The 13,275-nt window shown below is 45.0% G+C and overlaps 1 protein-coding gene across 9 annotated transcripts in view; it reads left to right on the top strand.

Annotated features, from left to right (window-relative positions):
* The first annotated feature begins 59 nt into the window (after positions 1 to 59).
* Positions 60 to 13,275, top strand: part of Gak (cyclin G associated kinase) — a 61,152-nt gene continuing 47,936 nt past the window's right edge. For 6 of the 9 annotated variants that reach the window (XM_045161480.1, XM_045161484.1, XM_045161483.1 and 3 more), the window contains exons 1-4: positions 61 to 285; positions 8,672 to 8,733; positions 9,701 to 9,760; positions 10,971 to 11,085. In XM_045161480.1, coding sequence (XP_045017415.1) covers positions 141 to 285; positions 8,672 to 8,733; positions 9,701 to 9,760; positions 10,971 to 11,085 — 382 coding nt within the window. In that variant the 5' untranslated portion in view covers positions 61 to 140. Of the gene's footprint in view, positions 286 to 8,671; positions 8,734 to 9,700; positions 9,761 to 10,964; positions 11,086 to 13,275 lie in introns of those variants that run through there. The other 3 variants (XM_045161482.1, XM_045161485.1, XM_045161486.1) reach the window with 3 other exon arrangements.

The following is a 13,275-nucleotide window of genomic DNA, read 5'->3' as shown; positions in this document are numbered from 1 at the left end:
GGCGACGCTACGTGCCTTCGCGTTACGTCACGGCGCGGGCGGAAGATGGCCGGGTGGTCTGCCGGCTGCCGCTGACCCGGCAGCGCGGAGGCCGAGCTGATCCCCGGCCCGGCTCCCGCTGCCGCCCATCGGCCGCCGCCATGTCGCTGCTACAATCGGCGCTTGATTTTCTGGCGGGCCCTGGTTCTCTGGGCGGAGCTGCTGGCCGCGATCAGAGCGACTTCGTGGGACAGACGGTGGAACTGGGCGAGCTGCGCCTGCGGGTGCGGCGGGTCCTCGCTGAGGGTGAGGCGCGAGGTGTCGCCAGGCCACTGGGAGTGGAGTCAGCTGGGAGGGTCACCGCTGGGGCCAGCGGTAGGGTCAGCAGGTGTGGGTCAAGTCAGTGCTTGGCCAGGAAGGGATCCTGTGGGTCATGGCCTCCAGAGGTGACTGCTGGAGACAAGCTCTGTCTGTCTGGGTTGAAACACTAACTTGCCTAGAGTTAGGTCAGGGGTTGGGCTGGCAGCCAGAACTAATGAGGTCTGGGACTAGAGAGACATCCTTTATTTGGGGTACAGGCTGTGATAGGTTGTGGGAGGCCAATGGAGGAGGGGTCCCAAAGGCTGAAGGGTGGAGTCAGAAGGTGAAGACAACCACTCTGTGGGCATGCTACCCTTTATATCGCATGCAGGGTTGCTGTGCACAAGGGGGACTAGACTGGGTCCTGAAATGGCAGTGCTCAGTGGCACTGCTGAGTTCTAGGGAGCTTTGCAGTCCATGGCAATCCTACCTTGCCTGTCCCATGGTGTCAGTTTCTCTTCTTACAACCTGAGTGTGTGCCTTATCCTTGGACATCTTTTTTTTGTATGGGACCTCTTATAACTTAAGAACCAGTAGCTGTGACCCATAAGAACCTTGCTGGGTGGGCACTCCCATTAGCCTTGTGTTTGTGTGGAGCTTCGTGACTGGCCTCCTCATTCCCACAGTCTGTTATTGGCATGTGTGGAGTCCCATTCTCTCCTGGGCTTTTATTTTACCTTACCATTGCCTAGGGATGCCTTGGTCTCACCAGCTGAAAAGTTTACATGCTAAACACAGTGTCTTCTGCCCTTGTGGCTCAGGGAGAGAAATGGCACTCTGATCTAGGACTGCAGTAGTTCTCAGGATTCTCTTGTCAAGGTGATATGTTAGGACTGGAGCTAGTTCAATATTCTTTTTATTTTTTGTTTGTTTGTTTATTTATTTATTTATTTATTTGAGAGTGCCAGAGAGAGAGAATGGGCACGCTAGGGCCTCGAGCCACTGCAAACAAACTCCAGATGCATGTATCACCTTGTGCATCTGGCTTATGCGGGTCCTGGGGAATCAAGCTTGGGTCCTTTGGCTTTGCAGGCAAATGCCTTAACTGCTAAGCCATCCCTCCAGCCTAAAGTGTTTCTTTTTAATTTGTTCTTAAGTTTTGGTTCAATATTCTTTATTTAAAAAGGACTGAAGGGATGTATTGGCTGCAGCATTGTCATACATTTTTCTCCTCTGTGGTTGTAAGCAGATTTGGATGTGAGTTGTTGAGCAAACCTCCAACACTTCTTTCAGAGATGGGGTTGGTACCTCCATGAACATTCTCATATGTGAAATTCTCCCTGTTAGAATGACAGAAGTCACTCCAGATGAGTTCATTTATTCTGAAATACGAGGCAGTTTTCTTCATCAAGAAATTCAGTTCAGGCCTGGTGGCACAGGCCTGTAATCCCAGTTACTTGGTAGGCTGAGGCAGGAGGATCTCAAGTTCAAGGCCTGCTTGGTCAAATTAGACCCATCTGAAAAGATTAAAAGAGGGTCTGGGGAGATGCCTCCATGCATAAAGTGCTTGCTGGCAGAAATACACAAGTTTGGATCTCCATACCCCACATTAAAAGCTGGAAGCTGTGGGAAGCTTCTGTAATCCAGTCATGCCTATGATGACATGGGAGGCAAGTCTTTTGGAAGATAGTGGGTCAACTAGCCTTGTGAAATGTGGTCAAAATCACAGATCCTGCCTAAACTGAGGTGGAAGGCAAAGACTGACACCCAGAAGTTGTCTTCACATCTTTTCATGTGTGATGTGGCACAAGTCTCTTTATACTCAGCACATGAACACACAAATACGCATTAAAAAAAAAAAAAGGAAAAAATTTCAGGCATCTAGCTTAGAGGTAGTGCACTTGCCTAGCATGTATGAGGCTCTGGGTTTAATCCCCAGTACCAAAGAGGGGGAAGGAGGGAGATTGTTTGATTGATTTATTCACAGTACATGGTACATGCACATAGTGCATGGTGCCTGAGACTACATAGTGAATTCTAGGTCTGCCTGGGTTACATCGAGACACTACCTCAGGAAAACAAAACAAAACAAAACAAAAAACCTGCTCAAGTGCTGGGGGAGAAGACAGCAGCTTGGGGTGGGAGAGTACAGTAAACGTGGAGAGTTCTAAGATAGCTGGGAGGCCTGTAGGAAGGGGTCAGTGAAAGATAGTTACAGGACTGGAGGGGTCAGGGTATCCCATTCTAGGTCACGGCTTGAGGGCCAGGAGGCCAGAAGAGGTGGGAGGAGACTTGTGTAAAGCAGGAAGCGTGCCTAGGCCCACAGCACCCAGGACGTTGAACCAGGAAGTGTCCCTGTGCAGAGGAACTTGTTCCCTCTGCTCTCTGGGCCAGCCAGGAGATAAATATAACCAGTATAATTGTGAGCCATAGATTTCCTCCTTTTTTTTTTTAAATTTATTTATTTATTTGAGAGCGACAGACACAGAGAGAAAGACAGATAGAGGGAGACAGAGAGAATGGGCGCGCCAGGGCTTCCAGCCTCTGCAAACGAACTCCAGATGCGTGCGCCCCCTTGTGCATCTGGCTAACGTGGGACCTGGGGAACCGAGCCTCAAACCGGGGTCCTTAGGCTTCACAGGCAAGCGCTTAACCGCTAAGCCATCTCTCCAGCCCGATTTCCTCCTTTTGATGTGTTGTTTAAAGCTTTTCAGAAATGAAACAGGGTAGAAATCTGTAGTAGATTATATTAGATGAGTTTCCTGAACTGCAACCACAGTGCATTGAGCTACCTTGTAAGAATATGAGAAAAGCCCATATGATTGGATGTAGGTGTTTACAACTTCAGAATTCTTAAGGTTTTAGAATGATAATTCAAGGCATGACTTCTTTTCATGAGATGCTCCCAGAGTGATTCAGGACAATATTCTATAGTCAAATACCAGTTTAATTAGATTGTCAGTTTATTAAGACCAAGTTTTACAGTCAAGTGGTTTTGGTTTTGTTTGTGTGTGGGGGGGGTATGTTTTGAGAGAGAGAAAGAGAGAGAGAATGGGCCAGGGCATCTGCAAACTGACTCCTGATACATGCACTACCTTGTGCATCTGGTTTATGTGTGTCCTGGGGAACTGAACCGGCGTCCCTTGGTTTTGCAGGCAAGTGCCTTAACTGTTGAGCTATCTCTCCAGGTCCCCGCCCCCGCCCCCTTTTTAATTTTTTTTCAAAGTAGGGTCTCACTCTAGCTCAGGCTGACCTGGAATTCATCATATAGTCTCAGGGTGGCCTCAAACTCACAGTGATCCTTCTACTTCTGCCTCCAAGTGCTGGGATTAAAGATATGCGCCACCAAGACCAGCAAATATATTTTTTCAAAAACTAAAAAAGGGCACAAGCAGGGCATGGTGTTGCATGCCTTTAATCCTAGCACTTGGGAGGCAGAAGTAGGAGGATTGCTGTGAGTTTGAGGCCACCCTGAGACTATATGATGAATTCCAGGTCAGCCTGAGCTAGAGTGAGACCCTACCTTGAAAAAAAAAATAATACATATTTTTTTATTAGCCAGATGTGTAGGTATATGCCTTTAATCCTAACACTCGGGTGGCAGAGGTAGGAGGATCGCTGTGAATTCAAGGCCACCTGGAAGACTAGAGTGAGACCTTACCTCATAAAAACAGAAACAAATGGCTGGGCATGGTGGCTCATGCCTTTAATCCCAGCACTCAGGAGTCAGAGGTAGGAGGATCACTGTGAGTTCGAGGTCATCCTGAGACTACTTACTGAGTTCCAGGTCAGCCTGGGCTTGTGTGAAACCCTACCTTGAAAAAAACAAATAAAAAACAGAAACAAGTGCTGGAAAGGTGGCATTGTTGTTAAAGTGTTTGCCTGTAAAGTCTGAAGTCCCAGGTTTGATTCTCCAAATCCCATGTAAGCCAGGTGCACGTGACAGCACATGTGTCTGGAGTTCGTTTGCAGTGTCCAGAGGCCCTGGCGTGCCCATTCTCTCTCTCTGTCTCTGTCTCTAACAAATAAATATTTTTTTTTAAAACTTTGGAATAAAAGAACAAAAAATTTTTATTGCTGGGCATGGTGGTGCATGCCTTTAATCTCAGCATTCTGGAGGCTGAGATAGGATGATCTCTGTGAGTTTGAGGCCAGTTTGAGACTACATAGTTAATTCCAGGTCACGTTGGGCTAGAATGAGTCCCTACCTTGAAAAAAAATTTTAAAAAGTTTTGAGAGGTAGCTTAGTGGTTAAGGCGCTTGACCTTAACCTTAGGCCTGTGAAGCCTAAGAACCCATCCCTAGTACCCAGGTAAGCCAGATGCACATAGTGGCACATGGGTCTGGAGTTCATTTGCAGTTGCTAGTGGCCCTGGTGTGCCCATTCTCTCTCCCTCCATGTGTGTGCTTCTCTCTCATGTGCTTTCCCTCATATAAATAAATAATATATTTTTAAATATATAAGATCACATTATCTGAAAATAAAAACATCTTTTTTTCTTCTTTAGTAATCTGGATGCCCTGCGTATTTTTTTCCTTATCTAATTGCATTGAGTGGAGGTTCCGTGTCAGTGGTGAGAATGTGCACCTTTTCCTTGCTCTTGACCTCATTTTACCACTAACAATGCTGCTGTTGATCCTTTAGAGACTCTATCAGCTTGAGGAAGTTTCTTTCTTTCTTTTTTTAAATATTTTATTTTATTTATTTATTTGACAGAGAAAGGAAGAGAGAATGGGCACACCAGGGCCTGCAGCCACTGTAAACGAACTCCAGACATGTGTGCCCTGGGTCCTTTGGCTTTGTAGGCAAACATCTTAACTGCTAAGCCATCCCTCCAGCCCAGAAGTTTCTTTCTAGTAATGATTTGCTAGTAAGTTAAAATTAATTAATTATTATTTTTTTTAATTTGAGAGAGAGAAAGAGGCAGAGAATGGGTACACAAGATCCTCTAGTCACTACAAATGAACTCCAGACACATGTGCCACCTAGTGCATCTGGTTTCACGTGGGTACTGGGGAATTAAACCTGGCTTCTTAGGCTTTGTATGCAAATGCCTTAATAACTGGGACATCTCTCCAGCTCTTTAAAATTTATTTTTAAAAATTCTGTAATTCCCTCCCACCACTCTCCTTTGTCCTCCCCCTCCATTCCTTTTCACTGAACCCCCTCTTCTTTCTTCTTATTCTCTCTTCTATTTTAACGTAGTTCTCACCCCTGCCCAATCATTCACAACAACCTACTGATGGACCCAGTACTATGCAGGTCTTGTGAGATAATGACAGCTGCTGGTAAGGTCATAAATACAACAATCATTTTGTGACTGGAAGAAAGCATTTCAAAACACTTCTCCCCATCCTTTGCCTCTTACATTCTTTCTGCCACCTCTTCTGCTATAGTTCTTGAGCCATTGAAGAGTGAGATACAGATGTCTCATTTAGTTCTGTCACTTCTCAGCATTCTGATGACTTTTGAGTTTCCTCAGCACTCAGCATCATCTAAAAGAGAAACTTTTCTAACCAAGGATGAGAGTAACCCTAATATACAGGCATAAACAAGCATTTAGAGGGCAGTTTGGTAGACATAATATATCCATGTAGTTAAGCAACAGTGGTAGCTTCCCTCCTAGGGCTTATGACCTTACCACCTTCCCAACTGTAGGCTTTTGACTAGGTTTTCAATATCAGGCATGAATTCCCTTGGGATGGGCCTCAAAGCCAATCTGAGAGCTGTTAGTTATCCCATAACCAACATGCCACTATTAGACTAGTGGGCACGTTTTCCCTAGATGGCACTTGTGTAGCCTGCAAGGTGTGCTGCTACTGAAGACCACTGATGACTTTTCTCCTCCAGCAGGCTGCATAGCACTTTCCAGCACTATGACTAGTCAGCATGGAGGAAGCTTCCAGCTCAGTTCTAGCTTGACTTCTCAATGCCCTATATCTGAAGCATTTAGTATCTTCAGCAGTAGAGTCTTAACCATCCAGTTCTGGAGGGTAACCAAGAGCCTTGGCAATAGCCTGTATTGTTTTGGGGACCTCAGGGGGCAACAATTCCCTGAGAGGTATTCGACCCCTGGTAGTTTTAAATTTTCTGATGAGATTTTCTACTAATAAGCTTTAAAAAAAATCAAGCAAATTAAACCTAAAAACTACAGAATTTAATTGACTTTCAAGTGTTAGGCCAACTCTACTTATGTGTAGTTCCTGTTATATTGTTGGATTTGGCTAGCTGATATTGTTTTATAATTGGAAAGTTGTTAAAAACTGGATGTGGGGCTAGAGAGATGGCTTAGCAGTTAAGGTGCTTGCCTGCAAAGTGAAATGACCCATTAGATTCTCCAGGACACACGTTAGCCAGATGCACAAGGTGGTGCATGCATCTGGAATTTGTTTGCAGTGGCTGGAAGTCCTGGTGCACCCATTTCCTCTATCTCTCCCCTCCAATAAACAAATAAATAAATAAAACTGGATGTGGTGGTATACCTCTTTAATCCCAGCACTAGGGAGATTGAGGCAGGAGAATGCAAGTTCAAGGCCATCCTGATCTACATAGCAAAACCCTGTCTCAGAAAAACATAAATAAATAAATAAATCTTGGAGTGCTTTAAGCCATCTCTATGAATAAAATTAGCATGTTCTTTTCGGTCTGGACAGCAGGGCAGCAGTGTCTATGTTCTTCCTCTAAGAGTTGGCACATTGCATCAGGTTTCCTCAGTGTTTGATAACTCCTGTAATTAATCAGTTTTCTCACTTGTTTTCAGAGTAATAGCTTTGGGTTTTGCAGATTACCCTATTTCTTTCCCTTCATTGATCTGAATTAGTCTTTTTCTCCCTATCTTGGAACAGTATGTGTAAAAGGCATAAGTTAAAGTACATTAAAATTTTTTTAAATTTTCATTTATTTATGTGAGAGTGACAGACAGACAAAGAGGCAGCAAGATAGAGAGAGAATGGGTGTATCAGGGCCTCCAGCCACTGCAAGTGAACTCCAGACATGTGCGCCCTCTTGTACATCTGGCTTATGTGGATCCTGGGGAATGGAGCCTCTAACTGAGTCCTTACATTTCACAGGCAAGTGCTTAACGGCTAAGCCATCTCTCCATTCCCGCCTTTATTTATTTATTTATTTATTTTGGTAGGGAACAAATTATTGTCCATGGCCATAATCTGGTGTGTACTTTATTTAGTGAAACTATTTTTTGTTGTTGTTGATTTTTGTTTTTTTCAAGATAGGATCTTACTCTAGCCCAGGCTGGTTTGGAACTCACTCTGTAGTCCTTGGCTGGCTTTAAACTCACAGTGAACCTCCGACCTCTGCCCTCCAAGTGCTGGGATTAAAGGTGTGCTCCACCACACCCAGGTAGTACAAGTATTTTTTTAAATTTTTTTCTCAATTTTTATTAACATTTTCCATGATTATAAAAAAATATCCCATGGTAATACTCTCCCCGCCCTACTTTTCCCTTTGAGATTCCATTCTCCATCATATCCCCTCCCCATCTCAATCAGTCTCTCTTTTATTTTGATGTCATGATCTTTTCCTCCTCTTATGATGGTCTTGTGAGGTAGTGTCAGGCACTATGAGGTCATGGATATCCAGGCCATTTTGTGTCTGGAGGAGCATGTTGTAAGGAGTCCTACCCTTCCTTTGGCTCTTACATTCTTTCCACCACCTCTTCCGCATTAGACCCTGAGCCTTGGAAGGTGTGATCGAGATGTTACTCAGTATTCCAGTTGCTTCATTCTAGCACTATGATACCTTCTGAGTCATCCCAAGGTCATTGCCATCTGAAAAGAGAAGATTCTCTACCCAAAGTGACAGTAGCATTAATATAAGGGTATGAATATTAAGAGAAGTGCTTACTGGGCAGTTTGATAAGCATAGTATATACATTTTTCCAGACATCAGCAGATGTTACACCCCCAGGGCTCATGACTACCCCTGTTTTAAGTTTTCAGTATCAGAGATGTACTCTCCCCCACCCCCATGGAGCGGGCCTCCAGTCCAATTGGAGGGCAGTTGGTTTCCACCATGACAGATGTGCCACTATTGCACCCGTTGGCTCATTTGGCCTGGCTGGCCAATTATAAGGCTTGTAGTGTTTACTGTTGAGTATCTTTACTGGTGGTATCTCTTTCTCCCATTGAACTACATGTAGAATGGCTTCTTCCAGCTTTCTGTCAGCTGGTCTACATGGAGGAGGTTATCAGCTCAGATCCAGCAGGATTTCTCAATGGCCTTGCAGCCCAAGTATGTGGAGTCTTCAGCAGTAGGGTCTTACCATCTATTCCTGGTGGGAAACCAAGGGCCTCGGCAATGGCCTATAATGTTTAGTACAAGTATTTTTAAACTTAAGTCATAGCACTCACTGACTCCTGTTTTAATTTTCAGGAGGGTTTGCATTTGTTTATGAAGCTCAAGATCTGGGAAGTGGCAGAGAGTATGCATTAAAGGTAATAAAGAATTACATTTTACATGGGTTGCATTGCTGGTAGGAATCGCCCAACCAAGAGCAGCTTGTGGGAAAAAAAGAGGTTTATTTTGGCTTACAGGCTTAAGGGGAATCTCCATGATGTAGGGGAAAACAATGGCATGAGCAGAGGGTGTTCATCACCCCCTGGCCAACATAAAGTGGACAGTAGTAACAGGAGAGTGTGCCAAACACTAGCAAGGGGTGCTGGCTATAACACCCATAAGCCCAACCCCAACAATACACTGCCCCCAGCAGGTGTTAATTCCCAAATCTCCATTAGCTGGGAACCTAGCATTCAGAACACTTGAGTTTATGGGGTCCCCTGAATCAAACCACCACAGTGGGTTTAGGTTTATTGTAAAGGCATTTTTCAAAGACAGATCTCTGTCACTCCATCTGTATCACTTTCAGTCTGTTCATCTGTCTTCAATCTACTCCATGTTCTCAGAGTCCATATTTCCAGCTTGGGTTGTGGGATCCTTGGGAGCTGCCTGTCTCACTTCAGGAGCTGGTCAGCCATGGAGAGAGGCATTAGATTGGCTCACCGTAGATTTCAGCCACACAAGTGCACATTCATGTTCAAGGGGTCATGGTGGTGTGGTAGGAGAGGGTCTCTAGACCTGGGTGCCAGTAGAGCAGCTCTGCCTCATTGGGCACCTGGTAGAGAAAGGGACAGTGGGCTCTTAGGCCCCGGTTTGGCTATCCACATCATATTCCCACATCTGCTGAATGTCTCCCCTATATTCTTGTCTGGCTTGTTTTGCCCTGGCCTATTTTGTTTCTTATGCCCTTGGATCATAAAGGTCAGAATCTCTAAGCTTCTCTTAGGAAAGATGTTAAATGAAGGTAAAGGGGTGTACTGTGTTCCCTGGGGTGTTTGTCTAAGATAAGGCAATTTGTAAAGCGAAAGGTAACAGTCTTCAATCTTGTGTGCTATTCCCTCACAGAGGTTACTGTCCAATGAAGAGGAAAAGAACAGAGCCATCATTCAGGAAGTTTGCTTCTTGGTATCCTTTTCCTGGGACTGAGCATCATCACCATAACATAAGGAGATGTTGGCCTACATCAGATTTCCAGGAGGCTTCTGTGATGTTTCATTTGATGTGTTCAAATCAGCCATTAGATTTTTTTGTTTGTTTTGGTTTTGGTTTTTTGAGGTAGGGTCTCACTCTAGCCCAGGCTGACCTGGAATTCACTATGTAGTCTCAGGGTGGCCTCAAACTCACAGTGGTCCTTTCCTCTGTCTCCCAAGTGCTGAGATTAAAGGCGTGCGCCACCACCCCTGGCACATTTGCTTTCATCAGACTTGCTATAGACCATGTCTAGTGAAAAGGCATTTTTCCTGTTCTTCCATAGTCAAAGTGAAGGCTCCAAGGTATTGGGAAGGGGGTTACTGTTTCTGTCCATGAGGTCACCATGCCAAAGAGATGGGCAGTTGCCATATGGAGAGTGATGTTCCTCTGATAGCCTGATGTAGATAGCCACCATACCTGCAGGCTCAATGTGACGACTTCTTTTTTTTTTTTTTTTTTTTTTTTTTTTTTTTTTACTATTTTTAGGCAGAGAAAGAGAAAATGAATGGACATAACAGGGCTTCTAGCCACTGCAGACAAACTCTAAATGCATGTGCCACATTGTGCATCTGGTTTTATGTGGGTACTGGGAATTTGAACCTGGGCCATCGGGCTTTGCAAGTGAGCACCTTTAACCTCTGAGCTATCTCTGCAGCCCTTGATGTGGCTTCTTGACAGCCATCTTGCTTGAACTCCTTCCCCTGCATAGGTGGCAGCTGATGGGCTTTTCTTGACTGTTGTTCTCTACTACACGTTTCCTCCTGGAGCAAGGGGCCTGGCCTTCAATGCTAGGAGAATCTGCTTTCCTTTCTGTTCAGGCTCTGTCTTCTGAGAGTCCACTGCTGCCTGTGCTTTGGATAGAGTGAACATAGTCACTCTTCACAGCTTTTCTGCTGTGGCGCCCCTGAGATCCTCTGAATGGCTGCTCACATCTCTCTGCTAGCTTTTTCTGTCATAGCCTTTGGCCCCTTGTCCTCACCTCTCCTTCCCTCATTCTGCTCAGATGCTTAGGCACTCAGCCAGGCTGAGATGTATGGCAGTTCTGGTATCACAAGTATGTTGTCTTAATACTGTGAACATTTATTTTTAAGTGCAGAGTTGTGAACCTGTTTATGCACATTCTCCTTTAACAAGAAACGTGCAGAAAAAGCTTTCCGGCCACCCCAACATTGTCCAGTTCTGCTCTGCAGCATCCATAGGAAAAGAGGAATCGGATACTGGGCAAGCTGAGTTCCTCCTGCTTACCGAACTCTGTAAAGGTCTGCCTTGGAGTCTAAGTTGTTGCTTTCTGACATGTTTGAACAGTCATGAAATATTCCTAGGGTGTTCTCAAGGTACCATGGTCCTAACTGAAAGGTCCATCCACCCATCCATTGGTCTTCTCATCATCTGGATAAGCTTGTGTGTGGCCTTCACAAGTCGCAGGTTCCGAAAGAACAGGGTCTCATCACATCTTTCTCCTAAGACAGCAGAGGCTGTCATGCAGTAGACTCTCAGTGTGTGAACTGCGAAGGATAAACAGGCACATACTCCTGGCTGTGTGCTGTGTCCTCATTAGTTGAGGAGAACAGAGGAAGCCTTTAGTATGCATGACCTCATCAAGGTCAAGAAGCCTCCTAGGAAGGAAAATACGTAGTAGCAGAGGCCAGTAAGCTAAAAAGGAGATATAAAGGGAAGAGAAAGGAAGGGAGGAGGGTACTTAATAGGCTGATATTATATATATGTATTATATATATGTAAGTACAATGGTTGAGATGGGGAATGATGGAGAATGGAATTTCAAAGGGGAAAGTGTGGGGGAGGGGAAGGGAGGGTATTACCATGGGATATTTTTTATAATCATGGAAAATGTTAATAAAAATTGTGAAAAGAAAAAAAAATTAAAATTGAAAAAAAAAGAAGCCTCCTAGGTCCGTTGGCAGGACAGAGAGTTCAGTGGATGAGGAAGCACCGTGAGAGGATCTCGAGGGCAGAGTGGTTGCATGAATGACTGCAGGTGATGCTTAAGGCAAGCCTGGCTTTACCAGATCCCATACTCTGGATGTAAAATAGAAATGCTGAGTGTCTGCCACATGTTGTGCCCTTCTCAGCTTGGCCTTGCTGAGAGAACACTTCTCCAAGAGACACAATACAAATGACAGATTGTGCGTATCTGAGCAGTGAGTGTTGGGAGAAGAGAGAGGCCTAGAGTTGGGCGGGCCAGCAGTGGGGGAGACTGAGGCAAAGCCCAATCATGCAAGAGCTGCTGCCCATAAGCCAGTCTGTCAGTGGTCTTGAGCAAAGCTTTTGTGATGGGTGGAGTGGGCACAGGGCAATGGGAGCTAGCACATGAGAACAGATTAGAGGGCTGGGGGGCTATGGGACAGTTTGGGGGGAGCAGAAATGACTTGTCTCTCATTCAGAGTGGTGTAGAGCATGTGGAATTGGCAGCCACAAGTGAGCTGGTGGAGTCCCTGTGCTAAGTGGGAGAAGTCAGGGTCTGTGTAGGTCACATGTGAGCATTTGGTTGGCAGAGGCAAGGGGTTGCATTTGGGGTACAGACTGCTTCTACAGGGCTAGAAGCCTTGGGCATTCTCCTTCATATGTACCTTACCTCATCTCTGCTCTTAGATTAATGCTTCAAGTGGATATTTGGCTGATGGCTTTGTTTTCTTAGCCTTTTTGTTTATTTGTTTGTTTTTTCCAAGGTAGGGTCTCACTCTAGCCTAGGCTGGTCTGGAATTCATTATGGAGTCTCAGGGTGGCCTCGAACTCACGGTGATTCTCCTACCTCTGCCTCCAGAGTGCTGGGATTAAAGGTGTGTGCCACCAAGCCCAGCTTTTAAAAAAAATTTTTTTTCTTAGTCTTTTATTTTGAAATCTTAAACCTGTTGGAGCCTTGAAAGAAGCTCAGTGGGTAGCTGAGATTTCTACTCTTAGCATTTCTCATAGCTAATTTGTCCTTTTCTTGTGTTCTTACTGAACATTTAAAGATGAGCTGCAACAAAAAAGGAACTTTTTTTTTAATGACAGGACAGGGTCTTATTTTAGCCAAATCTGTTGTGGAACTTGCATTGATCCTTTTTTCTTAACTTCCTGAGCGCTGGGATTACAGGCCTGGGTCACCATGCCAGGCTCAAGGCCAGAGCTTCTTTGTGTGAATCACCTTTTCACTACAGTGTCAGTAGTACATCCTAGAAAACCCCCGTGACTCAGTTTGGATATAACATACAGTCATCATCCTGGTTATCAGATGGACTCTCACACTGCAGTGCTGGTGTACACAGTCTGGTGCATTAGGGAGGCAGCCTGGGTTACATAGTGAGACCTTGTCTGAAATAAATAAATAAAAATCTCTTTATTCTCATCAAGAATGAGCTATTGAATATGGGCCAATTAAAACCAGCATTGTAGTCACAGAGCTCAGGTCAGCACCTCTAATCTCACTCCCTGGTGCAGGGTCTGGCTAA

This window comes from Jaculus jaculus, chromosome 11 (assembly GCF_020740685.1).
Source record: "Jaculus jaculus isolate mJacJac1 chromosome 11, mJacJac1.mat.Y.cur, whole genome shotgun sequence".
Classification (NCBI taxonomy): Eukaryota; Metazoa; Chordata; class Mammalia; order Rodentia; family Dipodidae; genus Jaculus; species Jaculus jaculus.
The sequence above is the reverse complement of the archived record's forward strand: the minus strand, read 5'-3'. Positions and strand labels throughout refer to the sequence as shown.